The 27,058-nt window shown below is 47.2% G+C and overlaps 3 protein-coding genes across 10 annotated transcripts; 1 reads left to right on the top strand and 2 right to left on the bottom strand.

Annotated features, from left to right (window-relative positions):
- Positions 1-4: 4 nt before the first annotated feature.
- On the bottom strand, positions 5-1,973 carry LOC119555425 (60S ribosomal protein L14). Its single transcript, XM_037866791.1, has 5 exons — positions 1,932-1,973; positions 1,684-1,803; positions 1,301-1,402; positions 869-1,063; positions 5-284 (listed from the first exon to the last, which is right to left on the bottom strand). Exons 1-5 carry the CDS (start codon positions 1,971-1,973, stop codon positions 84-86), a joined length of 660 nt encoding a protein of 219 aa, XP_037722719.1. The 3' UTR covers positions 5-83.
- LOC119555593 (negative elongation factor E) lies at positions 1,895-3,439 on the top strand. The gene is made up of 4 exons (XM_037867084.1): positions 1,895-2,109; positions 2,168-2,685; positions 2,875-3,041; positions 3,103-3,439. The coding sequence occupies exons 1-4, from the start codon at positions 2,029-2,031 to the stop codon at positions 3,177-3,179; spliced, it is 843 nt and encodes a 280-aa protein (XP_037723012.1). The 5' UTR covers positions 1,895-2,028; the 3' UTR covers positions 3,180-3,439.
- On the bottom strand, positions 3,255-25,717 carry LOC119555591 (trichohyalin). Of its 8 annotated transcripts, XM_037867074.1 has the most exons (8): positions 24,788-24,922; positions 22,237-22,329; positions 16,966-17,936; positions 14,720-16,197; positions 7,592-9,569; positions 7,081-7,322; positions 6,773-7,015; positions 3,255-6,457 (listed from the first exon to the last, which is right to left on the bottom strand). In XM_037867074.1, the coding sequence occupies exons 1-8, from the start codon at positions 24,885-24,887 to the stop codon at positions 3,979-3,981; spliced, it is 7,584 nt and encodes a 2,527-aa protein (XP_037723002.1). In that variant the 5' UTR covers positions 24,888-24,922; the 3' UTR covers positions 3,255-3,978. The 8 variants fall into 8 exon arrangements, with proteins under 8 accessions (XP_037723002.1, XP_037723004.1, XP_037723007.1 ...); XM_037867076.1 differs by lacking the exon at positions 22,237-22,329 and having other exon boundaries at positions 24,788-25,716; XM_037867079.1 differs by lacking the exon at positions 6,773-7,015.
- Between the last annotated feature and the right edge of the window lie 1,341 nt (positions 25,718-27,058).

Genomic DNA, 27,058 nt, shown 5'->3' with positions numbered 1-27,058 from the left:
TTTCCTAAAAATAACACTTTCTTTTATTTTTTCCATGGTAGTGGATGTTCATCAAGCAGTTACTTTCGTTAAAGGTAGTGTTTTTACTTCTTGGCCGCGGCCTTCTTGCCACCCTTGGCCTTCTCGGCACGCAGACGCTCGCGACGATCCTTCTTCAGGATGCGGGGAGTGCCGTCAGCCTTGGTGCGCTTCTTCAGTGTGTTGAAGGCGATGGTCAGCAGCTTGTTGCGCTGGCGCTTGGCATAACGCAGCTTGAAGCGGTCAAAGTCGTTCAACGAGGAGCGCTGCAAGGGAATACATTGTGGATTAGTACCTTTATTGCAGTAGTATTCGCAATATAACTAGCTAGCATTGTAATCAGATAAAATAATATTGGCTTCATTTATGTGTCAGCCGGCAATTCCTATCAAGAACTTTCAACTATCATCATGTGCAGTTCAAGGAGGTAAGCAACTATGCAGAGAAGACTATGGTATCGTTATCACAAGAAGTAACCTTAATTAAAGTAGTCCACATTTGTGTCATCTTCACTGACTTCAAAAAAAAAGAAACATAAATAAATATTTACATTCAAATTACTACAAAAATGGTGTTAAACACCCTTGTCTTTTAAACATTTGATAGCTTGATACACGTTACACGTGTCTTTTCAGGTAGTAAAATAAAAAAAATCATACAAACAAATAAGACGCGACTACACAAATACATTAATAGTGTACTACGATGATACTTCACAGATAAGAGTTATTTGAAAGACTATCTTTGATGCTACTATGTGAAATTTCAGATAATAGTGAACATTTCCTTCTCTGCCTAGGCCTCCATCTCTCCTACAACTAGAACTTCTGCTCCTGGACTCCGTACATACCTTGCAGATGTTCTGTGCCTTGACGGACCAGGGGCTGACCTTCCACTGGGCCTTCAGGTCGCTCTCTGTCCAGGCCTTGCGCACGATGCGCGTGGGCGCGGTGTAGGGGAACTTGATGCGGTACTTGGTCAGATGCAGATTGTTCAATCTGTATTCCTGACGCGGCACGCCGGTCAGAGGACCATCGACCAGAACCTGTAGAGCAACGAAAACCAGGCATTAGTTGGGGTGTTCCATACATTAAAGGTTAAGGGCGACACAGCAACAAATGCCATGCCTGCTTGCTTGCTTTCAGTGGGTTAAACTAGCTTCATTTATGTGTCAGTTGGCACTTCCTATCAAGAAGACAAATTATCATCATGTGCAAGAGCTCGACATTCGGCGATTTGTTGCTGGAACTCCTCCCTTCTCCTCCGGAAATGATGCACTTACTCTGTTTTGGTCGATGACGTCGACGATGGCCACCAGGCGCCCCTTAAGGGGACCTGCGGAGGCCTTGGCAATGCGACCAGTTTGTACGAATCTCTCGAAAGGCTGCAAGCAGAGAAATGCCCATTAGAAGTGGCTCGAAATTGTTAATTTCAGGTGCTGCATGGCCAGCGCGTTGCTTGTGTTGGTGTCTCGTCCACCACGTGAATTATTGGAAAGTCGGATTCCACACGGGATTTCATGGTCTCTGATTTGTTTTCTCTTTGCACACGTTCAACGCACTGACCCGTTCGCTTGGCCGCCAGACTTAAGTCATCTCGGGTCCCTGGGACCGCTTAATTTTCACATTTTTCAACCGAACTGCAGAAACCTTCGTCGATTCTTACCATGACGCTAACCGGAAAGAAAGAGAAGGAAAGAATTTTTTTGACAGCACAGAGGGAACATGGCGTTGTAGGGTTGCATTTCGGACAGTGTTGTGAAGCACAAATTAGTAGGGCCCTAGACTGAAAACAATTCAGGTGGTATTTTTCAATGTGGCGTTTGCAGCCTTGCTAAAGACATCTTTTCGGTATTTTTGAAAAATTAAAGTAGGTATTTTATTTTTACAGGTGGACGGTATATTATCAACAACAGCAGCCGCAAAAATAAACAAAATATTGAAAAATAAAATCATTTCCTAGTGCGAAATTACTTGTTGTTCGCTGAAGTAGTATTAAACCTTGCCCGAAATGGTTTACATACACTTCCCCAGCAATTTAACCGAGGAGGAGCAAATGCTGCAGGCCAAGTACCAAAAACTGAAGAAGAAGGTGAGAAAAAACACTAAAAAACTATGTGTCTTTGTTTAAATGTTTTATAATTCATTAGAAAAAGGCCCTGCAGGCGCACAAGGCGCCCAAGCCGGAGCCGGAGAGCTCGCTGACCCTAAAGCGTCCCACGGATGCGCGGGATGCCCGCGAGGTTGCCAGGAAACTGATCAAAAGCGGAGCCATTCCCGCCATCCAGAAGCAGACCAAACAGGATCAGACCTCCTTTAAACGGCCCAAGGGCCAGGAGAGGGCCAAGCGATCCACCTCGGAGACCAGTGTCGCCTCCTACCAGCCCTTCTCGTCCACCCAGAACGACGTGGCCCAGGAGACGATCATCAGCGAGATCATCAAGGAGGAGCCGCGACGCCAGAATCTCTACCAGCACTTTGCCACCGAGCGGGATCGCGAGGAGCGTGGCATGCCCGAGAAGGTGCCCATGGACACGGCCCAGCCGGAGAAACCTCGGGCCGGAAACACTATCTTCGTGTCCGGCAACAAGGTCACCGAGGATTTTCTGAAGAAGACCTTCAACGACTACGGCACTATTGTCAACGTTTCAATGGAGATTGAGAAGAGGTAAGGATATTAGAAGGTATTTTAGCTCACATGATAGACCATATTTAGTTTATTCCTTCTTTATAAGAAAGAATGTGCCATAAACTGTGTGATCTACCTTATTTATGTACTCCTGCACATGTGATAATTAAGGAAGTAGAGACTATTACTATCAACCTAGTTCTAACCACGCCTTCAACTTCTTTCCAGTCGCGGCTTTGTATCTTTCGCCAAGCCCGAGTCCGCAGATCGGGCAATTGCGGAAATGCATGGCAAGAATGTGAATGGCATCAATTTGCAGGTGCAGCTGGCTAGACGTCAACCCCAAATTGAGCCGATCAACGATGCCTCCTCGTCCGCAGTCTGGTCCTCCATTGGTAAGTGCTTAAACTTTATGCTATAAACCAGCAATCACACCCCAAATATTTCACCTTTTAGCTGCAAGCAAGTCCCAAAAGGGCAGCCATAAGGACCACCGCGAGATGGTCCAATACGATGAGGATTTCTTGTTGTAAGGATCCCATATCTTGAATATTTAGTTTATACATTTAGCTCTCCTCTTACACATTGGCAATGAAAGACATTTCCGATTATTTTATATTATTTTGCTTTATTGAAAATACGCTTCTATATATTTATGTATATATGTTCACTTTCTGGCTAAGTACTCGCATTTCAAATTATAACGTTCAAATGAATTCAATGAAAAAGAGTGTATGTTTTGTATATTAATTCCTACATTTTGATCTAAATTAAACAACAATTTGTTCAACAATTGAATCTCTCGTTTTGCCTTATGTGGTAGAAAAATGAGCAAACAAAATTAGTGTTTATTGGATTAGTGGTCCTCGCTCCTCCTTGGCATGAAACTGAAAACGTCTAAGTACATAGTTAATACATGGTCGTTGCTTCTGTTGCTCTGCTGATTTCATATAGATCTCTATATCGTTGGTAGACAATGTTGAAAAATGTTCCCTCTATGTTTCTCTGGTTAGTACAAGTTAGATGTCGGTATGTGTCTGATGATGGATCACTGAACTGGGATTCTGGTTTCGATTGTTTTGTGTGACTAGTAGCACGGGCACGCCCCTTGCCCATTGCCCATCTCGTCCATCGCCGCCCCCAATGCACGGCGCACCTTTCCTAAAGTAATTTCTCGTTAGTATCATTAAGGCCTTCAAGTTTCGAGCGGACACCTGGCCGCGTTTAAATTCGTTTCTCCTCCCCGCCAAGATGCTTGGCCAGATTCGATGCTCCAAAATGCAAAACCGCCCCAAAGGATAGCAAAACCAGGATGGGACCCCCCACAGCCCCTCACGTCTGCCGGCCGTGCTCGTTTCCGGGCGGATTAAAGTAATCCCAATGGTGTGTGTGCACCTGTCTCCCGGTAAGCAGGAATACCAGCACTCCGAAGGTAATTAGGATGAAGAGGACCATTAGTGCGGATACGTTACGTGGCGCCTGCTGTGGCTCCACTGCTTCGCCGCGAACGTAGTAAGTCAGCTGGTTGATGATGTTCACGAGTTCCAGACTGCAGGCGGAGATGAACTGCCGGCCAGCCTGGACCACCGTCTTGGGCTGATCCTCGTCGTAATCCTCCTCCAAGGGCTGGGTGGCACTTCGGGTGCGAGAGCGGCGTGATCGCGATCGTGGTCGCTCCACCAGCTGTTCCTCCAACTCGGAGCCCGATTCGGGTTCGATGTGCTCCTGGACATGACGACGGCGACACTTGTGTGGTGCCTTTCGCTCGGATGGTGTTAAGGCCTCCGCCTGCTCCGCCTCCGCGCTGCGCTGGAGATTGTAGAAGGCCAGTGGAGCCAGCGACTGGAGGTACTCGACACTGGGATAGGCCGCCGGTGGTGGAGGCAGTGGCAACAGACCCGCTTCCGTCTGGGTCTGCTCATCCAGATTCGCGATCGGTATCGATTGCTCGGTGGTCTTGCTATGACGTGGTGGCTTCACAGGCAGCTCCTTCTCAGAGGAGGCTGGTTCGCTGCTGGCCTGCCGACTGGTCTGGGTTTCAGTGGTCAGAAGGGAAGGACGCTGTTCCCGCACCCGCTCCACAATGTCGTCAATGAATCCAGGCGGCAGTTCGATATTTTGCACCACCAAATGCCCGGATTTGCACTCCAAATCGTCGGCTTTGATCTGACTGCCATGTAGCTGGGACACTTGGATCTGGCCAGCCTGCAGGGCATGGACTCGCAATCGTTCCACCTCCAGTTCCGCCAAGTGACTGGGGAACTGTGGTTCTGGCGGGGATTGCACTGTTTGAACGGGAGTAAGCTCGCGGCTGGACTGCTCAGCAATGGTCAGCACAGTGGTGGCAATGGGTTCAATGGCGGTGGTGGACTTGCGGCGTGGTGGTGGCAAAGGTGCCTCCGTCAATTCCTCCTCCGCCTGGTCTCCAAAAGCGGGTTCTGTGGGCAAAGTGGCAACAAACTTAAGCTCCACTTCGGCCTCGGTGGGTTCGCTAGCGGTGGATTTCTGGATTGGTTCCTCAACAGCCGGGAGTCCGGACTCAGACGGGGGCTGTTCCGTGTCGGAGAGGGTGTGCTCCTCCTCGGAAAGAGGCTGTTCTCCCTCGGACAACGGATGCTCATCCTCGGAATCGTGGTAATCCACCTCGGAGGTGGCCTGCTCTTCCTCGGATTGGTGGTAATCGATCTCAGAGGCAGCCAGTTCCTCTTCCGAGAAGGTCTGCTCCTGCTCTTGTTCTTGCTCAAGATCCTCATCCTTCTGGCGGTAGTCAGACAGCTTCTTTTCCAAGGCTTCCTGTAGCTCTTTTTCCATAGCCTTCTTCAGTTGCGCTATTTCTTGTTCTTCTTCATGCTCCGAATATTTCTCCTCTTCGTACTCGCTGTCCCTGAGCGTGCGCTCCACTTCATCATCCTCCAGTCGGCTCTCGAAATCGCTCTCCAGCTGAGCCTGCTGCAGTTGCTCCACCGCCGCATCCAAATCCGCCGAGCTGGCGGCATAGTCACTCAAGGCCACCTCGCCGTGTTCATCCTCCACATCGGATTTACTCTGCACCGAGCTGTCCGAGAGCAAGCCCTCGCGACGCAGTTCCTCCTCCTCGCGGCGCAGATCGTCATCTATCAAATCGGCGGCACTGATGGGTCTCACAATCAGCGAAGCCTGCACCGTGGCATCATCCTCGCCAGTTATGAGACTAGGCGTGGGCACACGTCGCTCGATGATCACCGCCGACGATGGAGTCTGCGGGCGACTCAGCGACTTGGAGCGATCCGCTTGAGAGGAAGCCCGAGATCGCTCGGACATGCTGCGCTGATTGGCGTCCCGGAATCTCTGCAGACCCTTGGCCAGCTGCTCGTCTTCGGAGAGAACTCGGGCTCCGTCCACCTCGTCCGCCTGCTGCTGAGCTGCCTCCACGCTGCGCAAAAGATCCTCGAGAGTTTTGTTACCCGAACCATTGGAGCGTCGCGGTTCTATGATCTTCATGTCCTCCGTGATCTCGAACTCCTCGCACACAAAGTCATCGGGCAAAGGATCCGTCTGCGTGGACACCTCCACCTCGAACTCACCCTGGTCGTAGCTATCCGCCTGGCTGGAACTGGCCAGCCGTTCGCTGTCCTCGTAACTCTCCAAAGGCTGGCTTCCCGCTCTCGTGGATCGCTTCTCGCGCGGAGGACGCGGTGGCGGCGGCAGCGGGCGGAACTTCATCTTGTTGATGACCGCGCCCGACTGCAGATTGTTGCGATCCAGGGCACCCGGCTCCTCGTAGTCATCCTCCTCCTCCGGCTGCTGTTTCTGCTGCTGCTCCTTCTCGTAGCTAGGGAAAAGGTTTAAGGTTTAAGGAGGATTAGATAGAGTCATGGGATTGAGTTGGGCAAAACGAAACTGAGCAAAAAGCCAAAGGCAAAGGCAAGAAGAGTCAGTGTCTGTGTGGTGAACTGCTTTATTGTGTGTGGAGTGCGTGTCTCGGGGGGATCGGATTAGTGGCTTAGCCTAGCCTAGTCTAAAACTTAACAACAAAGGAATATTAAATAAAAACTTAACAGAATTGCATTCGAAACAAGTTAACGGCAACCAAAAAAAACGAAAAAAACAAATCAAGTGGTCAAAGCTCAAGAGGCTATACTCTTACTTCGACTTGATCATCAGGGGAATCTCGTCCAGACTGGCCGCGGATCTGCGCCGTGGCACCATCGGGGAGTCCTCTGTGGGCACGTACTGCTGTGGCGGTGGTGGTCGAGCCGGTGGCGGCGACCCCCGAGAGCCACGGATGCTGGGCAACGTGGCGAACCGTTCGCCCGGCGACCGGGTGAACTTCTTCCTGCGGGCAGGTGGTGTGGGCTTCGGGAGTGGCTCTTTGCGGACCACCGCGTAGCTGAAAGCGGGCAAGAAAGCAACTCCTGGCATTCTATTGTGCGGCAACGGGGGGCTCCTACTTACCCATCGCTCTCCAGCATCTCGATGACGAACTTCTCGTCGCTCTTGGTCCGTGGCCCCACATTCTCGTTGTCCTCCAGCTCGGGTCTGTACTTTATGTGCCCGTCCAGGATCAGGGAGTCGGCACCACGCGAGGTGCGGTCGTCCTCGGAACGCTGCGTGCGCGCCGATGTGCCGTCCGTGAATCTATCCGGCGTGGCTAGCGGTATGTGACGATATTCGTGTTCAGTGCGATAAACAATTACCTGGAAACGAAAAATAGTTATAGTAAACAGTATCTAATGGTTTCTTAATAACATGAGTTTAAAACGTAGCTATAATCACTAAGGGTCAATTTTTCAATGCCATGTTAAAGTTATAGTTGGTTATGTGTCAGAGAAAGTTAATTTAAGACAAATTCTAAGTCAGATATAAACCCTAAAACTATATTTTTCCGAAATGGCAATTAAATCTTTATGAAAAATTTAACTAGACATTGAGAAATTTGCCCTTAAAGCTTAAAAGTAATACTCACATCTTCGTGTGGCTGCAAAAAGGTGTTCGATACTGATCTACCACCGAAGCCGTTGATAAAGGAGTCCGCATCCTTGTCGACGGATGCGTCGTCCCTTGTGCGTTTCTTCTGGCGCCTCGGTGCCTGCGGACGGGGCTTCTGTCGCTCCTGCTCCAGCTCCTCCTGAATCATCGCCGCTGCCTTGCCGCCGAGATCGAGGTTATTGAGTGCCTGCTCGGACTCCGTAACCGGTTGATCCCTGACCGGAGGTCGAAGGTAATCCTCGTCGTCCTCGAAGTACTGGATGCTGCTTCCCCCATCCTGGGGTATATCCTGGCTGCCCTCAATGGAGTACTTGCTGCGACTGCGTGCTTTGCGAAGTGGTCGCTTTGGAGTAAACTCACTGCCATTTTGTGACATGGAGAGATCGTCGCCGTAATCACTACGCTGGAACTCCTGGGAGTCAAACTCCGGCTGGTAGTTGCGATGCAGGCGACGTGGCTTCGCCGGCGGCACATCGTAGTCACCGTATTCCGCCGGAACCTGTTCGGCGGAATAGCCCACGTGCTTCAAGGCGTTGGGCATGTCGTAACCCTCGCGGATGGCCTCACTGATGTACTGGCGCAACTGGATGTTATCCTCGGAAATGCCGCGCTTGCGCAGGAAGAACTCGTCATCATCGATGGGCTCCATGACCACCTTTTTGCCCGAACTAGCTGTGGATTGAGCATCCTGCCGGTCGTGGAACTTGTAGAAGCCAGCCTCGGCCTCCAATTCTGCTTTTCGGAGCAGCTTGTTCTTCTGAATATCCTTCTCCGTCCAGCCTTCGGCATCTCTGCTGTCCTCTGAGCGCAGATCCGAATCCTGGTGCACCATGGGCCGGCGCTTGAACTCCCTGGATCTCTTGCTCGAGATCTCGTGGATGGCACGGTTCTCTTCGTCGAATTCGGCAAACTGTTTGCTATCCGCCACTACGCCCAGAATGCCCATCTCCGGCTGAGGCTGGGCCTCACTGGCCGTGTCCTCGGTGCCCTCTAAATCCTCCTTCATGCGACGTTCCAGGGAGGATTCCCGATCGAAGCTCTCTAGTTCGCTGCCATATCGCCGATACCGTGATCCCTCGCTGTCGTTGTAACTCACATCTGAGAACTTATCAGCCCAGCGGGATCGAACTGGTCCGGGTCCACGATCTCCTTGAGGTGAACTGGTCGAGGTCTGCGATGGTTGCGTCTCCGTGCTGGGGATCACACTCAGGCCTTCTGTTCCCAACGATGACTCCGTGGCCACAGGAATTGGCTCCTCCACTGGCTGCTTTTTGCGGAAGGCTCGTGGATAGGTGCCAAAGTTGAACTCGAACTTCTTCTTGGGCGTTGGCTGGGATTGTGTGGGGGATGCAGTGGCTCCGGTGCCTTCTGGTGTCTCATCGGACACCACTTCGCCCTCATTCTCCTTGAAACTCTTGCTGCGACGCAGCTTTAGGGTGGAGAACTTCTCCGGAAACTTGAACTTGGACATGTCCGGCTTGTTGAACTTGGTGAACTCTGGTCGCTTTAGATCCTTCAGCTTGGACATGTCTGGTCTCTTAATCTCGGGCATCTTGATCTTGGAGAACTCGGGAGCCTTGAAGCGCCTACGATCCTTGGCCTTTGCCTTGGGACTTCCTGAAACGGGTTTCGGCTTCGGCTTGGTTTGGAGACGGGTGCGCAATTTTCCAGCCTGCAGACGGATGCCATCCTGCATTTTCTTGGTGCGATCCTGGGCCGAGGCCATGAAGCCCTTGCGACGGTTCTCCGGCTGCAATGGCAGCTCCTCCAGGGCGCTCGAGTCCACCTGACTGGTGTGGATTTCGTAGTCGGTGCGAGATTCGGTGCGTGGCGTGGTGCCGCCTGAACTGAGCGGGGCATCGATCTCCATGGGCAACTGCAGTTCGCTTTGGGGGCTAAGTGCTGGCGAGGATTCGTGCGCCGGCGTCACGCCCACGGGCTCGTATTCATGATCACTGGAAAATTAAGAAGGGTTTTCTAGATAAGTTTGAGGAATTTACAAGTGAAATGCTTCATTGTGTGTGGAGTGCATATCTCGGGATGGATCGAATTACACCTAGACAAATGTTCTCTATTACCATTTACCTTTCAAATTGCTTTTCTTGTTCATTTTATCACACCCATTTTTCGTTTCTTTCCCGATTCAAAAAATATAGAGTTCGCAATGATCAAATGTATTGACATGAACTTGCAAGTTGATGTCATTAAATTCTATTAATGTTATTAAATAGGGTAAATTTGTACATATATGATATATTTTTAATACACACTCTTATTAACACATGTTTAACATGTGGCTTTACTAAAATGTTTGGAAAAAGTTCAGGATGCCAAGAAATGTTAATTATTCTAATAACCAGAGCCTAACTGCGACTCGAGAAATCGGCCCATAATTATGTTTTTTTGTATGCATTATAAGCACAAACCATTACTAATAAATGTGTTCTGTGGAAAACCATGTAACTTTTCTATTCTAAAGAATTTGTACGATTATAAAAGCATCTTGGGGTGATCCATGTGGACACGCTTTGGATCGGGTGCATAGGGCTGAGGATTGATATTTACAACATGGAACATGTAGTGTAGAAGCGGTTGGTTATAGAAGGCCTGCTGCTGCTTGAGTGTCGAGGTCGGGGGCTCGGGATCAGGGACAGAAAAGGTGGCGATGGCTTACCGAGTGAAATAGGTCCGTTCGAGAAAGTCTCTGTGTTCTAATTGCTTTTGGTTCAGGGGCGAGTTGGACTCGAAATCCGCGAGGCGCGATTTGCGTTCGTCAAAATGGAAACTAACCGTCTTTGTCATGCGGGCCGCCCCGAAGAGCTGCTCCTGGGATCGGCCCAAATGGGAGTTGCGGTCGTGCGACTGGGTGCGCGGTTCCCGGAACGAGGTCTTCCGCTGGACACCGAAGCCCCGCTGCTCGGAGGGAGCACGATGGTGTTGGAGGGGTCGATAGACATGGCTGCCACTTCCGGATATCTGAATGGGCACCGAGATGAGTGGTCGACTGCCCCCCAACGAAATATCCCTGCTGGCGGAGTCCCTATGTCCGTGGCCCGGATCCGGCATCTCGATCTCGCTGGAGTAAAGGTTCCTGTTGCCTGCCATGAAACTTCCGCCGCTCATGCTCACACTCACGCTTCCTCCGCGGGGCACAGCGGACACCACCACGGGTGCAAAGGCCTCACTTATGTCCACCGACGCCCTCTCGGAGGCGGCAAAGTCCTCACGACTGCTGTACATGGTCTGGGCACTCGGCGGTGGAGCCGGTGGCTTTGCTGGACGGGCACAGTACTGATCCATGTCATCAACCTTCAAGGAGAACGTTTCGGTTACTCGAACCGCCAGAGGTTCCGTCTCTTTTCCCTTAACTCCCGCCGAGGAGGTGGTTACCACCGACATGGCCTGTGGTTTGCTGCGCGAAAACACGGATAGCAGTTTCACCGGCGATGGGGATTTCTCCTGTCTGGCCAACTTTGGACTGGGTGTGCGAGAACGCCGTGGAGCAGGGGAGGGTGATCTTTGGCGCGGCTCCTTGGCGCCAAACATGGATTTAAACCGCGAGGTATATGAACTCTTGACTTCTGGCGATGCGTCCTGCAGGTTGATGGCAGTGGGAGTAGGAGCAGGAGTAGCAGTGCTGGTCACAAGTACGTTTTGTTGCTGCGGTAACCATTGGGAAGTCCTTTCCGGCGAGAGTTGCCTCTCAGGAGTGTGCTGGCGCTTGAGGATTTGTTGGCCAGCTTGTTGCAATGATGGTTCCGCCGGCGATGGACTAGTTGTCCGACTGGAGGGCATCTGAAGAGTGGCCATTACAGGCGGTGACTTTGGCCTCCGAGGCGAAGGTCTTGGGCTCCGGCTGCGATGCTCCGCAGCCTTCTCCTCCTCTTCCCGCACCAACTGATCTATATCCACCACTGGTATATCATGGACGATCTTGATTTCAGTCAGTTCACCCACTTTTAGGGGCACTGCGCTGAGATCCCCTCCAATGGAAGGTGGTCGTCTGGTCTCCGCTTGAATGTTGTCCCTGATTCGCACGATGCTGTGCTCCTGGGCGATTTGCTCCAACTCAGCCACTGTCTCGGCCAAAGGATCAATGGGTGTTACTGTGGGTTGATAGGGCGATTGCAACTGCTGGAAATCGGATTCCACAAGGAAGGAGGGCCGCACTGCATCGCCACCAAATCGGGACACATCGATGGGTCGATTCTGAGGCAGCATATCGCCCGAAAACTGGTTCTCCTTGTTGGCATCGCTGGGACGCATATAGTCGGTGGAGAGCGGCGGCTTGGCAATCCGGAAGTCCTGCTGCGAAGGAGCAGGGGAGGCTTGGTGGGAAGGGAAAAGCGGTGGTTGGTCCATTAATCCCGGAGTAGCTGTGGCCGGTATGAGATTAAGCTGCGGTGGCTGCAGCGAACCCGGCACAATGCTGGCCTGAAAAAAGAGATCGGCATTGGATGCCCGACGGCTGGTGCTGGCCGAACGACGCCCTCCTCCTCCAGGTGCTCCACTGGGTATGTTGATGTCCGCACAGTAGAGATCCGTCTTAGAGTTTCCGGCCGAGATGCGGCGCAGGGAGGGGCCACTTCGCATGGAGAGGGTATCAGGAAAGCGGCCCATGCTGCCGGAGGATAGTCCACCCATGGACAACTGACGCCTTCGACCGGCCACAAAGGGTCCTCCTCCCTGATGGGGGCCAGACATCTGTTCTGGTTCCGTGGCATCCGAGATGCTGCGCACCACCAATCCCCGCGAGCGTGCTGTCTGCTCCAGCTCGGGATAACGCTCCATGAAGCTCAGGTCCACCGAGGGCGCCACATCTGCATGACTCACCACTTCGAAGCTGTGGGTGGACAGATCATCACGCAGCAGATTGAGATGGCCAGGTGGGTACTGCTCCTCGGCATGGCCGCTCAGCCGTGAGCCAGGACGCGAGTCCACGGGATTCACTCGCTCCGGGAGCAGGGACTCGCACATGAAGTACTGGCAGGCGCAGCGGACGTCCAAGGAGGCTCCACTGGCGCTCTCCTGGCGGGACACAAAGTGGCGCTTCTCGGCGGGCAGGGCGCCCACAGAGGCGGAACGTCGGGAGTTCAACATGGCCACCAAACTATTACTTGCTCACTGTCCCCGGACGTAGTGCCTCCTTCTCCTCTACTCCTCCTCCTCCTCCGTTTCTCGGCAATTTCAGTGCTTTTGTTCGTTTTCGTTGTGTGATCGTCGTCGTAGTCGGTGGCTATTTTTAAGCACCACCAGTAGCAGACATTGAATTTATTTTTTGCCCCGAATTCGAAATTCTTGCGGGCCCCAAGAATTTCGCTCTATTTTATGCTGGGTGTTGCAATCGTTCGAATTGGTTATTTAATCGAGTGTTTAATTGCCATTTATCGATAACGGGCTTTGGAATAACGCTATATCGCTGTCCCTGTCGCTCGCATCTGAGATGGTGTTCGGGTCCCGTTATGTATACGTGCTTGTTTGTGCGTGCGCGAGCGCGTCCACATCGTTGCGATTTTCGGCCAGGACTGAATAATAAGAGAGCTTTTCGCCATTTGCGCGACACAAATTTGTTCGACCGAATTCTTTTTTCTTGTTCGAAAGATGAAAATGTTTTTCTTTAAAATTAGCAAAAACACACATAGTCGCGACACGGATTAGCCATGTGTGATTGTGTTGGTTGTGGCGACAAAACTACTTGCCTGCTCATAATTGCGATCGTGGTGAGTTTGTTGGGGACTGGGCTGACCGAGAAGGTGGGGCGTAGGATAATGGGGAGATGAACAAGAAGGAGGAGTAACAATTAGTCGCTCGGCCTGCACTTTATCGTTCTATTTTTGGGGGCCTTTGCTCTGCCTGCCGGAAATCTTCTTGTCATTCGTCGACCTTTAGCGCGCTAAATATACTCTTCAATTTGGCGTTTGATGTTCGCCCGACAAGCATCGTTTCTCGTTTCTGGCCTATCCATGCAATTACTTGTTGGAATTCGTCCTCAGGAAGCGGACGTGGCGTGACCTTTGGGAGTAGTTGTCAGATGATCATGGAGTCAATGAGTCCACCCCGTGTTCCGTTCCCACCACAAATCCACCCAAGTCCCCGCACATTTACATGTACACACATATTTATTTAACCAACACCGATGGAGGAGTGAAGGGGACGCACACATTGTAGTAGGAAGAGTGCAGTGGGGACAGTAAGTATCGGTTAAAAGAAACTTGAAGTCCTTTAATTGTAAATTCTATTAATGCAATTTAAAGTTTAGAAATTAGATTTGTTTCTTAACAGTGGAACATTACAAAATTTTAATTTATTCAGTACCTTTTAACAAATTTAATTTAAATATAAATTTTATTAAAAGAGACTCTTAAGGACCCTAGTCAAGAATTCGGTTCGGAATGAAATATTTAGTAACCGAAGCGAATTATTATTTCTTTGATCCTTCTTTTTATAAGTAGAAGAAGGTAAAGTTACTTAATTTCACTTAGGTAGGTTTTAAGCCATTTATGTATATGTTGTACTCTCTTCTTGTGACACATTTTAACCATGTCAAAATGCTCTAAAACTCTATATTCAAAACGAAAGTTCCAACTTCTAACTAAAGCATCTGATAACCGACTATCACTGTACCCCCGAGGAGGTCTTACCTTAGGTCTAAATCATTTCAGGCCACCTTTCGCCCGTTACCAAAACTTATTGGTAGTGCCGGCACTGCAGCAGCAGCAGAGCGTCCAGGAGGCGGATCGCTTGAACCAGATGCGCCACGTGCTGGGATTGTGTTGGTTGGTGGTGGTGGGTAGTGGTGTACCAGGGGTGTTTGTGTCGGTGGTGTAGTGGTGGTCTTGGTACCGTGGAGCACGGGCACGGTGGTGCTTAGTGAGCCGGCGGCGCCCTCTGCCTCCGCCCGCAGCTCCAGCTCCACCTCCAGCTCCCGGCAACAGGGTTAGTAACAATTTCATGAGCAAGTCAATTAGGTTAGAGCCTCTGCAAGATGGTTAGAGCAACAGCAGCCGGTTTGGGGTTGTGCTGAGTGTTAGTGTCAAGCTGGGAAAGCGGTGTTCTATTTGTGCCACCCCCCCCACCCCACATTTGGAGTCTTTCTCCCACTTACCTTTCGCTTTTCCACCTGGCCGCATTGGTGGCCGCCTCCAGGACATCCTCGGGGAGCTCCACATCCTCGCGATGCGGTTCTGCTTCGTCCTCGATGTGGGAGAAAGTCACCTTCTTGTCCGAGGGCGCTGGCGAGGCCTCCTTCTTGAGGGAAGGACGCAGATCTGGACTGACCTCCATGGGCTCATCGCTCTCCTCGACAACGGGTGAAAGTTGCGCCAGGCGGGCACGCTCCTCATCCGACGAGGTTGAGTCTATGGAGGAGATGGGAGCAAACAGAGCGCCTGGCCTGCCGGCAGTCACCTGCTCCTCCTCACTGCTGCCCATGCGATCCAGAGGCACTGACTTGGCCGCCTCGATCTCATCGATGGCGAGATTGTCCTGACGCGTTAGGGACTTCTTGAGAGATTCCAGCTCCAGGATGGGCTGCTCCGCCAGTTCCTGAGCTCCAGCCTGGCCAATCTCTTCGTAAACATGCTCCCGCCGAACGCGAGGTGTTTTCTTTGGCGGATCCTCCTCGGTTTCCTCTTTGTTTTCCAGCTTTTCCTCTGCCTCGGCTTCTGGTTCGGTCACCTCCAATGTGGGAGCCTCTGTCTCAGTCTTGACCACTGGCAGCTCGATGATCTCCTCGGGCTCGGGCACTCTTCCGCTGCCACTGCCACTGGGCTGATCCTCCAGCAGCTCCTCCTTGGTGCGCTTGCGGCAGGGCGACTCATCGTATTCCACCAGCTCCAGGATTTCGTCAGAGTCCTGCTTCTCGATGAAATGGGGGATTTCGCCGCGATCCGACTTTGGCGAGGCCTTCAGCTTCATGATCTTCTGCTGCTCGCCGAGCACAATTTTCTCCTCCTTTTTCAAGGTGATCCTCTTGATGTTTAGCCGCTTTTTCTGGCGCTCCGCTAGGCTCTTCAGCTTCTTCATGATGTCGAATCCCTGCTTGGGTTTGCTGCTCTTGGAAGGCTTCTCGGTGTTCGGGATTAAGGATCCCGGCGGCGGGGCGAGTTCGTGAACGCTGCTCTGTCGACTGGGATTCGCCGAGTTTCCGGGCAGTGACTGGGCGTCCTCGTGGCTGCGACCGCTGCGCCTGCGCCGGATCAGGTCACGGATGTGGGCCAGACGATTCGTCTTACGTGGTCGGGCGTGGCCACCAACCGCCAGCACGGAGTCGGAAACACAGGAGATGCACTCGCTCAGGGCGTCCTCGTTGTGCTGATCCCGTTCAGACTCGGTCTCCGAGTCGGACGACTCCTCGCTGCTGTCGTCGGTGGTGGTGGCTACCGCCTCGTCCTCGGAAAGGTCCTGGATGTAGCGCTCGGTCTCCTTAACCAGCACCTGCTCGTCGTAGCGCACCTTCTTCAGGGACTTGGGGGATTCGGATTTGAAGCGCAGTTCTTGGGACTTTCGCAAGAGCAGCACAATCTCCGGCTGCTCGTCGGGTCCAAGTGGGCGTTTGTACAGATGGGTCCAGGGATAGCCACCCTATGAAGAAGCAATAAAAAAAGAAAAGAATTTGAAATTATATTTATCAGAAGAATTTAGAGCCAATCTATATTACAAAAGAATTTATACTTAAGGTAGACCATTACCTAAACATTTTTGGCACTATTCAAAGTAAAAGCAAAACATAATTCGATTATTTTATTATTTTGATTGGGGATGATTATTTAGGAAAAACAAAAGCACAAAATGTTTCGAAACCTCAAATGTATAATTACTTATATCGTTTTTTCTAAAATTATTTTGAGTGAGTAATGCTACATATTTCATGAAATGACGAACAAACACAAGAATTATATTCGGAAAATCATTTTACAATGGCCTTAGTTTTCAAGTTCATAATTCCCTCACCAGGTGTCACATTTTGTGCTATAGTAATTTATAATTAGGGTTTGCTTCTGTCTACGAATAGTAAGATCTTTAAGATAATATAGCATTCCTTTTTAAAGATTTTAAATAACTAATATAAAATCTGACACATATTGGGGGAAATAATATTGATGATCGGGAATAGTATCTTTACTTATAAAACTTTGTGTTGCTTGAAAATCGTATTACCAAAACTTTCTATCTTTGGAGAGATAACGGTACTGTTATAAAAAAATAATATTTTCTACTAATAAGATTGGGTATTTCGTTCAGAAATAGTTTGAAATATTATATTGACTCTCTAACATTGGGGGAATATCAACTAATATGCAAAAAAAAGTTCTATTCTGGTTAATTGTTATCTTATATCGTTTGACTCACCCGTTCCTTGGCTCGCTTTAGATCCTCCCAGCGATATGTTTGAAGGGGCACTGGGGGCTTCTCCTGGCTGCTGTGCAGGAGGTACTTCTTCAGGGACTGGTAGTACTCCCTCTTGCAGTCCGCCGACAGTCTTTGGGCATCCGTCTCCTCTGATCCACTGCCTCCCTGCAAACGATTCTGTTCGATCTGGGGCAGTGAGTCGATGAACTCCTGGCGTTCCTGCTCCTCGGCTTCGGTTTTCGGAGTGGGTACCTCCACGAGCTTCAGTTCATTGGCAGCGGCAACTATTGGCTTGGGCTTTTGCTCCTCCTCCGTCTCAACCGGCAGTTCCAAGACAATCTCCGCCTGGGGCTTGTTCTTCAGGATGCCGGTCAGCTCATTTAGCTGCACCTCGACCTGCTGGGTGAGCGAGCTGAACTCCTCGCGATCCCGCTGAACCTGATCTCTGTGCACCCGCTGCGCCTCGTCTACATCCCGGCTGAGGGCCTGGATCAGCTCCTGTTCGATCTCATCCACCAGCTGCTCGGCGGTGCGACGCACTTCCTCCGACGGAGTGGCCGTCTCGTCGACCTCGGCGATTTGATGGGCCGGCGGTGAAGTTTCCACGGGCTGTTTGGTCTTGGCCCCGGCTGGTTCTACCTCGATGACGGGTTCCGAGTCATTGGTGTCTACCTTGGAGGTGCCCTGCTGCAGTTCCTGCTCGAAGGGGGTGAGTTCCCGTATGCCCACGCCACTGGCCTCGTCCGCGATGCTCTCGATGAGATGGGACTCGAAGTCCAGGAGATGGGAGCCACCCGGAGTGGTGGGCACTGTATGCGGCTGCGGGGCCTCGATGTAGTTGTTATCGAGGGCCAACTTCAAGGCGGCTGCCTTGGACTCCCTTTCCTCTAGCTGGGAATCGCTGGCGATGCCGTTGATCAGGAGTATGGTCGGCTGCTCAGTGGGGCCAGTTCCAGCTCCAGGTAGCGACACTACAGTTGGGTGGGGGGGAGGTGGATTTCCAAAAGGTAAAAAGTGAGTAAGTGAGCTGTTTACACTGTATACCATCAACAGGTGCTAAAAATAAGCGCAAACGGCGGACACTAGACGAGACATAATTACATAAGTCGCAACTCGATGAGAAATGAGACAAAATACACATAAACATTCTCTTAAAAAATATATTCTCTATTTCGACATCGAAAGCTGCAATTACGAAATACAAAAAAATACGAAAATGTATAATGCAAAATGGGTTCCTTTACCACAATTGATCAAGTAGTAAATATATATGCATATATTTCGATTCCTTGCTGATTTACTGATTCCTTGTCGTTTTTCTCGTTGGGCTATTCGTTATCGGCTGCCTTTTATTTTCGAAAATAAAAATCAATCGAATTGGGGGTTTGGTTTTTCGGTGGTTTTTGCTCACAAATCTCTCGGATATCAGCGCAATTCGCGGGTACACGAGCCGTGCATTCAAATTGTCCGGGGCCAACTGGCCCGTCCAAACGGATTTTTCGCAAACCAAAGCCCCCCAAAAAAAAAAACAGAAAGAAAAATTGTAGAGAGACTAATTTTCCTTCGCATTGCGCTCAACTGTTTTGCTTTCAAAATACTTATACTTATGCTTGCACGTTCTCTCGTGCTTTTCTGATTTTTTCTGCTTTTCTGGCTTTTTGTTTTAGTTTTCGTATAGTTGCACACACAACCAGTCGTAAACAATTTGCAGTTTTTACACACATATTATGGTTAATTTAGCACACCGCGGATAAACAAGAGCACCTAGAGCAACCAGAAAAACAAAAAACAACCCACAAAAACCAAATGTAAATTTCGTTGTACATTCATGAGCCCAATTCAACGTTGTGTTTTTACATTCAACAATTACTGTTTGCTTATCGTTGCTATATAGACACACATATGTTTATGTCTGTGTCTGTAGTTCATATTGGTATGTTGTGGGGTCTAACGTAATCACATCAAAAATTACAAGCCCACGAAACTTAATTGTTTGTACAAAACAAAAATTCGCCTTCCGTTACGCCTTTCTGGTTTTTGCCTGCGCCTTAAGAGCTTTATCGATATGGAGGAATACGCCAAAAAATCCAATCATCTACAGTGCAAATTTCATTCATTATAACTCAATTTGCCATATCATGACAAATCGCTCAAATCTTTTCCCCCTATGGGGTTAAATGAGGTAAGAATCTTGGCTCTCAAAGTTGTTTTCCTTTCGTGTGTGACATCATGTTAAAAATTATACAAATCTGGCAAGGGTTTAAATGGGTAATTATAGGAAAATGATGCAAAATATACATGAACTGTAAGGTCTTAAATAGAAGTATGATCAAAGTTCAATTATGATGACATTTTTAGAGAACGAAGATGATCAAAGATCAAACTAATATTCTTCTTAAATAATAAAGTATGTATTTTAAAGTAAATGTATTTTTTAATAGGTATTCATTTCTCACGGTATTTTAAATCTCTTCACTCTAGATGTCTCTATCTCTAAATAATTCTTTGTGTTATGATACCTGAATATACCTTTTGATCTTTCAACACTCAGTCATCTGGACGGATTTCCCCCTCTATTTCATTTCGCATTTGTTTTTCTCTTGCTCAAACATCCACGTGTGGATGGATTCACCATAACAATTCGAGCGTAACTGCCTTGGCTCGACTTGCTTTACATGGACAGCCTCTGTTCGCAGTTGAGTGAATTCGGTTCGAGGCTTTTCCTCAAAATCAAAATCAACTTTTCATACATAAATGCACATTGACAACTGCCTCCGGGAGCATTCGCCTCCTTCACTGGGGAAGGCCTCCGATGGAAATCAGCCCGAATCTGAATCACGGACAAGTTCATGAACACTGTCGCCGTTGAACTTTACACAAAAATGTTCTGAGCAGTCAGATAAAGAGCCGGGAAATTTGGAGGGAGAGAATCGGAGTAAAGGCAGCGGTGAAACACGGCGTATACGTAATGCGCGTGCGAGTACATCAACTCTATTAATAGGTATAGTCGAACCTAGGAACCATTACGTTTGGCCATTACACTTTTTTGTCAATTTATTACCGAACTCTGAACCTTCGCCACCGACGAGTTGCGTAACATGCAAATCAATTAAATGATTGCCGGCTCACTCACCATAATTACCAGCCACACTGAGGAAAATGTAAACCATAGTCGTAGGAACTTTGACCTAGTATCATTGGTTAAGTTAGTTTGTTAGAAACAAAATATAAAATTGGGAAACTAAAAAAAAAACCGAAAAGAAAAGAGTAGCTAGTGTCTGTGGGCGTCGCTTGAGCCTCACATGTTCGACGTCTAATCGCGTTTTGAATACTAGCAAGTAAAAAAACCAACGCTGCAAACAAAACTAGCAAAAAGTTGGGGCAGCGCCGTCGGCAGCGAACTTGTCGCTGACGTTGAAGCTTTGACGTTGCTCTCGAATCGCTAAACGTGAAATGCTGATTGAAATGCGAGAGAGGAGACCGGGGGACACCGCCTCCTCCTCGTGCTCATCCTCCTCCATGGGATCCACCGGCGTGTTGCACTTTCGCCACTGGTTGCATGCGAATGTGGCGACGTCAAACGCCCAAGGTCGTCATCGCGACCGGGCGCTCTCCACTATATTTAGAATCATTTAAGCGTAACGCACTGAAGGGCCGCCAAGACATGCCAACTTATTAATGAGTGCTCTACCAATTGGTCCTAGCCAGAACTCTGGGCCAATCAATTCATTAGTCCTACACTTTATTGGTGAACAGTATGCACCAAAGTCCCTCGTCTTTAGGAAATGGTAATACCTATCTACAGTTCCCTAAAATATTTTAAAACAATGATTTTCCAGATTATTAGAGCTCTTTAATTTTAAATAAATGAAAAAATTCAATATTATGAGCTATCAGATTTGTAAATAATTTTATTAGGTCTTATCTTAAATTTTCTTGTGAGTGAATAAACTTTTGCATTTTCAAAATAATGAACTTCCTCGAGTATATTATTTTTATGAATAGAAGATATAATAATTTGAAAGCTAAATAAGGTTTTTTAATATTTTAAATAGGTAAAGATGATAAAAAATATTAAAATAAAATAAAAAGAACATATTTGTGTTTCAGAGTATTAAAAAATTTTATCATTGGCTTAAAAATGTTTCGCTTTTTCTTAAATAATGTAATAGATAGTTTTTGTGGATTCTTATATTTTAAATTAAATAATACATAAAATAATACCAATCTCATTTTATAAACCCAATGTAAAAACATCACTTTAGAAACCTTTTTACCTAAACCCTAGATCTTCGTTTGGAATTATCTGTACCTCTTGGAAGAAATATCTCTAGCCAGCGCTGAGTGAATTCTAATGAATGAGCGAAAATGTTGAGAAACTGGCACACGTTGCGTATGCGTTATGCGGATTCAGGTCGCCGTCCCGGCTAAATTTTCTGTGTGTTTCGTTTGCTTGGGCAATTTTGGCTTGTTGTGAAAATAAATTCTGGTGACACAATTGCAGAATTCCGAGTTCATTGGACGGCTTAATTATTCCAAGCGAATGTAAATGGGCATAACTGAAACGGAAATTGCCGAACCTAATTGATTTCCACTCTTAGTTGGCCGCAGCAATTTTCCATATTTTTATTGCACTTTAATGCCCAGGCCAACGGCCCACGCAGAAGCTTTCGGTTTCTGACCTTGACTGGCCAGATACTGAATTATTTATGTAGGTTCCTAAAAATATAGTTCAGGGCGAACACTCTGGCAATACATACATTTTGGCTTTCCTTCATATTGACGATTAGTTCCAAACTGAAATAAAAATAAACCGACAACGACGAGGAACGAAAGCGACGGAGCAGAAATCCAATCAAATCAAACAGCCGCAGAACATAGCGTATACGTATGGGTAGCCCACATGACAGACAGTTGGATGGGTTGAAGAAATCACGGCACAGACTATGTACTTAACTTATAGGAAAAAGTTCCTTAACTTTTGCCACAACACAAACACAAGCACAAAGACGGCACGAGCACCACTCATAAATAATGAAAGTACGGACAAGTGGCCACAAAAGTGAGTACGATTCCGATGGGCCTCGAATAGAACATATAACTGATACTGATGAAAATGATGAGATGCAGACCATAGACCATCGGTTGTTCCGAGACAATGTAAACAATACACAAAAATTTGGGCAACATGTTGCCAGAGAAAATCTCTAGATCTCTTTGTGAATGAAAGAGACCAAAAGAAATGGGACTGGTGGGGAGAAAATCTTTTACCAATCACGGGTGCCATACAGGTCAGGAATCGGGTCAGTGCTGTACCCGTGCTGGAGATGGCTCTATTTGGTTGGGAACTCTTTGCTGAAGGGCCTGCAATTAGGTCAAAGTTTGTTTTATAATTCGATGTTAGTCTGCTGGTCATGTGATGGGATGCGATTTGCTGCTAATTAGAAATCAATCAAACTACCATTATCTGGCTCTTTCTTACTCCTCCAACTCATCAAAGACCAGTTCCCCATTCCAATTACCGGCAATTTTCACCTACTCTGAATCACCAGGTTTCTTCGCTATGCTAATCAATAGGCGAAATGTTCCGTGGATTATGGTTATGAGAATGAGAAGTTTTCTCTGACATTTTGAGTTGAACATTTTAGCACTTGCGACCTAACTGGAATTTACCTATGGTTTCTCCACAACACGATTTATCAGTATATTATACAAAAGTAGCTGCAATATCAAATTGAAGGGGTAAGAGCTTATTGATTTATGAATCTATTATAACAACCATTAAGGTGCCTGCTAGGAATAGCAGCTGACTTCCTAATTAAGTGATGTCTAAAGGCTCGATGAAATATGAATGTAGAAAGAAACCCTTTTACTTAACAAGGAACTTTACATACTACACCTTATAGTCTTATTTTAAGAAAACTGTGATCGTAAACCCCTTATTATATTATATTAAATAATCCCAGTTTCGTTGTTCAGTATATAGGTATACAGATAGCTAAGGAGTTTCCCAAAAACTTAAAGAACAAAGGTTTCTTCGTCATAAATAGCTACCAGTAATTACGCAACAAATCTTTTAGTTATCAGGGAGGTTGTTAAATAGATAAAGTCGGTCCTCAATTGTTTCTATAAACCCGATAAGATAGCGAAACCATATGTTTAGTACCCCATCATATGACGCATTTGACGTTTGCAGAACGGTCTACGTGCTCTGATCCCAGTGTGCAGCAGTCTCCACTGCAGGGATCTTGAACTTGGCCGCTTTGCTCTTTTAATTACCCATAACAAATTCCCCTCAAGTGGCAATCAGGGCACTGCAACATGATAAGAACCCAGCTCTTGTGTCTGGCCGTCTGGAAACGGGAATACAAACGGTTTTTGTTAGCTTTTATTGTTTGGCAATAAGCACGGAATTTGTTGGGCTGCTTTTTCATTTTCAGAATAGCGGAAAAGTGCCCCTAGATCACGTTCGTTCCCCGGCTAATTTTAATCATGATCGATGCAACGGCTAGCGGTACTCCACTGAAAAGCCCAGACGAGTTGGATGGGGTGGCGTATAACCGGTTTGTCAATTCACATGGCCAGTTCCACGCCCATTGTGCTTGGCAAATAGAAGATGCCGCTAACACGGAGCCAGTTGATGGGTTTTAGTCTCATCTGGTCTGTTTATCTGAATGCCAGTTCACAAGATTCCGAAATCCATAAGTAAACTTGTGGGAAATGTTCTGTTTTCCCAATGCAGAATTTCATATGCTCTTGCGAAGGTCAAGATTTCTGGGCTAATATATAAATGCCTATGATTTTGAAATGGAAAAACATTTGGAAGACTTAAAAGCTTTTTCAAATACATTTTTTTGTTAATCAAGAAACCTAGAAATTTTTTCCCATATCAAGGGCAATATTTTTACTAGATACAATATATTTTCTGAATATTTGGAAATGTTTTCTAAAGAAAAATGTGTTCTGGAAAATATTACTTATTTAAATTTAAAAAAAAAACCTTTGAAAAGCGTGCCTAATGTTTCAGGAAATTGATATTAATGAATTTACCATTTACACTTTTTAATAAGACAATTTAATATTTTCAATTTCTATAGTGTATTCAAAATTTAAATAATAATTTTTAGGCCAAGGCAAATGATTTTTATTATTATATTAATAGTTATTATTCTGAATTTTATTGATTGGTTCTGTTTTCAAGTAAATTATTTATTGAGTTACATATTATTATATTTTATGTTTAATAATCTTTTAACATTTAGAAGCGCATTTAAATCTTTAAAAAATTAAATTCAATCACCATTTAAGTGAAAGCCTTTAGGTTCAGTGACTTCCCTGATTTCTGTATGTCAAGTTGATCTAGCCCGCGTTTTAGTACTACCCCAATGGCCAGGCAATTGTGGGATATTAGTGGGCCATTGCATTTGATTGCCGATTTCCGTTGGACTGGGTCTCTAGGTATGCCTTTAGCTATGGGTATGGGAACTTTGGAGTCGGCTTGTGCATACGAGGGTATAATTGGGGGACCGCTTACCCGCTGCGGCGCCAAAACAGAGAACTTGTCATAGTTTTTGGCCGCCGTTCAACTTGGCAGGCAATCATAAGTAATGTTCTTGGTCCCCAGCACATGTGCACACCATGTACATGAGTTAGTTTGCCCATTTCCAAGCCCCATAGAATACAACTTGTGCTATATTCGTCAACGACTGTCATTACAGGCGATGCGATGCGACACACCGCCCACACGGCGTATGCGTAATGCGCGGCTAATTTGTGGGGCATTGCGATGTGTGGTTGCAAGTGGACTTCTCGATGGGCCTACCTTCGTCCCAGGGATGATGATGATGTGGCTGCTGCTGAGTGGGATTCTCATCCTGTGCTGGCCGAGATTTGCGTCCTTTTTTCGAGCGTTTCGACTCCATTTTGTGGCTTTTGCTGGCTAGGATTTACTTTTTGGCTACAAGACACCCGCGTAAATAAATAGAATATTATATATTTTTATGTCGTTTGGCCAATGTGTGTGCGTTTTATTTTTTATGTGCTCGTGGTTTATCTTCAGTGACGCACACACAAGTGACATTTGGCAAACACACACACTGTCCCGCACTCTGTCGCGTTTTTTCGAACTTTGCGTATGTTTTTTGTCGCTTCGATTACTTGGCGCGTCCACAGATATACTCGCTTGTGTATATATCTTCTTTAGATTTAAAAATTTCCCAAGTTATTTATAATGCGGTGATTTAATTTAACACACACTCGGCCACTTTTCATATTCCTTACTTGCCAAAAAATCACGAGAAATGGCGACAGCACCAGCACTTTTACCCCAGTACGATGTATTCCAAAAAATTAATTATGAAATTAAATTGAACGGGCATTACGTGACAAGGCGACGTTTTCGGCTTAATAACAGGAGAGGGGGACGGACGTTATCTTTAACGTTTATTACGGATAATGATGAGTTTTCCTTCTAACTGCCGCCGTTGGACTGGTGGTGAACTGCTGGACTACCGAACCGCTGGGCAGTTGGGAGACCGCTGGGCGGTCGGCTCGTTTATTACTGGTCGGGTTGTTAGTACTACTATATATCTCTATAGGTGTATGTATCGGTGTATATCGGAGAACTGAGCGAGAAGTTGGGTGAAAAGTGAATGAAAATCGCGCACGGAGTCCGCTGATCCGTCCATGCGTCGTCGTTGTGGTTTCAGTCGATGTGTCGTCGATCGTGGATCGTTTGCCGTGCCGTACCGCGCGCGACTAATGCCGACTAAACCTGCGACGACTACGAGATCCGAAAGCTTTTCAGTTGGTTTCACTTTTGGACTGGCGTTTTTTTGTCACTGGTGGTCACACACGCTGCGAGTATTTATTCCGTGTTCTCTGGCGGAAAATATTTATTTTTACGGAACCTGCTCTCCGGAGCCATGTACCTACGGCTCTTTTCCGGCATTCATCCATCGAATTGCACGGACTTGGACTGCACTTGCTTATCACACACTATTTCGCTGGGCGAACGTATTTTTAGTTGGATATAGCCTCTGCCATATCGAGTTGGTCGATTGCCAGCCAGATTGATGGGAAATGGTAATTGAAAATGGATGGGGTTCGGTTGCCTATTGCTCAAGGGAGTTTCAGAGATCGCTTGTTTGATTGGCAGATGTGTCGGATCTATCAAGATCTTTCCAAGTGCTGAATTGAATTTTTAAATCAAGTTGTATAGCATTGTATATCTAAGGTATTTAAGATTATTATGAATAATTTTAATAGAACTTAAGAATTTGCTATTATTTCTTAAACCAATGATTATGATGACGATGATGAATCTTTAACCCTTAACGAATCCACAAGATTTTATTATAGTTCCACTCATAAAACTGAAAACGTATTATCTCTCTTGTCTGGGGTTCATTAAACTGTGACTACGACTATAAAACGGAAAGTTCGTCAAAAGTTTTGTACAGTGGACGCGACAAGTTCAAGTTGTTGAGTCGGCAGATTGCATGTTTTGTATTTCAGCCATGTTTATGAGGACGCAACCCCCATCTAAAAAGCCCAGCAGCCCAACAACCCAACAGTCGGGTTCAATTGCCGCACTGCAAGCCATCGGAGATGCCTTTGTGGGCCACTAAAAGTGGCAACTGCTGCTCATCAAGTTCATTCCACTTGGCATTAAGTGCGCCCAAACAAACATCCCAAGAATGCTGCAACAGACACTGACAGTGAGATCTGTTTATAGACCCGGTCGGCATTTAATTGCTGGGAAAGTCTAGAGTGTTGGGTGGGGAAATGAAGCGCTTTCGTTGATTACATAAAAATAAAGAGTTCAAGCCGTCCCCGGATTAATCAGGGAAAAAGCAAGTCATTACCCAAGGCAATTTAGCTAAAACCAGGACATCTACGACTTTGACCTTCAACCAAGTGCAGGTGCAATAAGTGGGATGAGTCATCTGAGGGTCCATAGTTTAAAGCTAAACATAGCAAAGCGTGCATGACACAACAGCAATAATGTATCCAGATACAGATCCATGTCCGTATCCAGAACTAAGGAAACCTACAGTACGAACTGCGTCCTCATTGAGTCGAGTCGCGGTTG

The sequence above is a fragment of the Drosophila subpulchrella genome, chromosome 3L, assembly GCF_014743375.2.
Source record: "Drosophila subpulchrella strain 33 F10 #4 breed RU33 chromosome 3L, RU_Dsub_v1.1 Primary Assembly, whole genome shotgun sequence".
Taxonomy (NCBI): domain Eukaryota; kingdom Metazoa; phylum Arthropoda; class Insecta; order Diptera; family Drosophilidae; genus Drosophila; species Drosophila subpulchrella.
The sequence above is the reverse complement of the archived record's forward strand: the minus strand, read 5'-3'. Positions and strand labels throughout refer to the sequence as shown.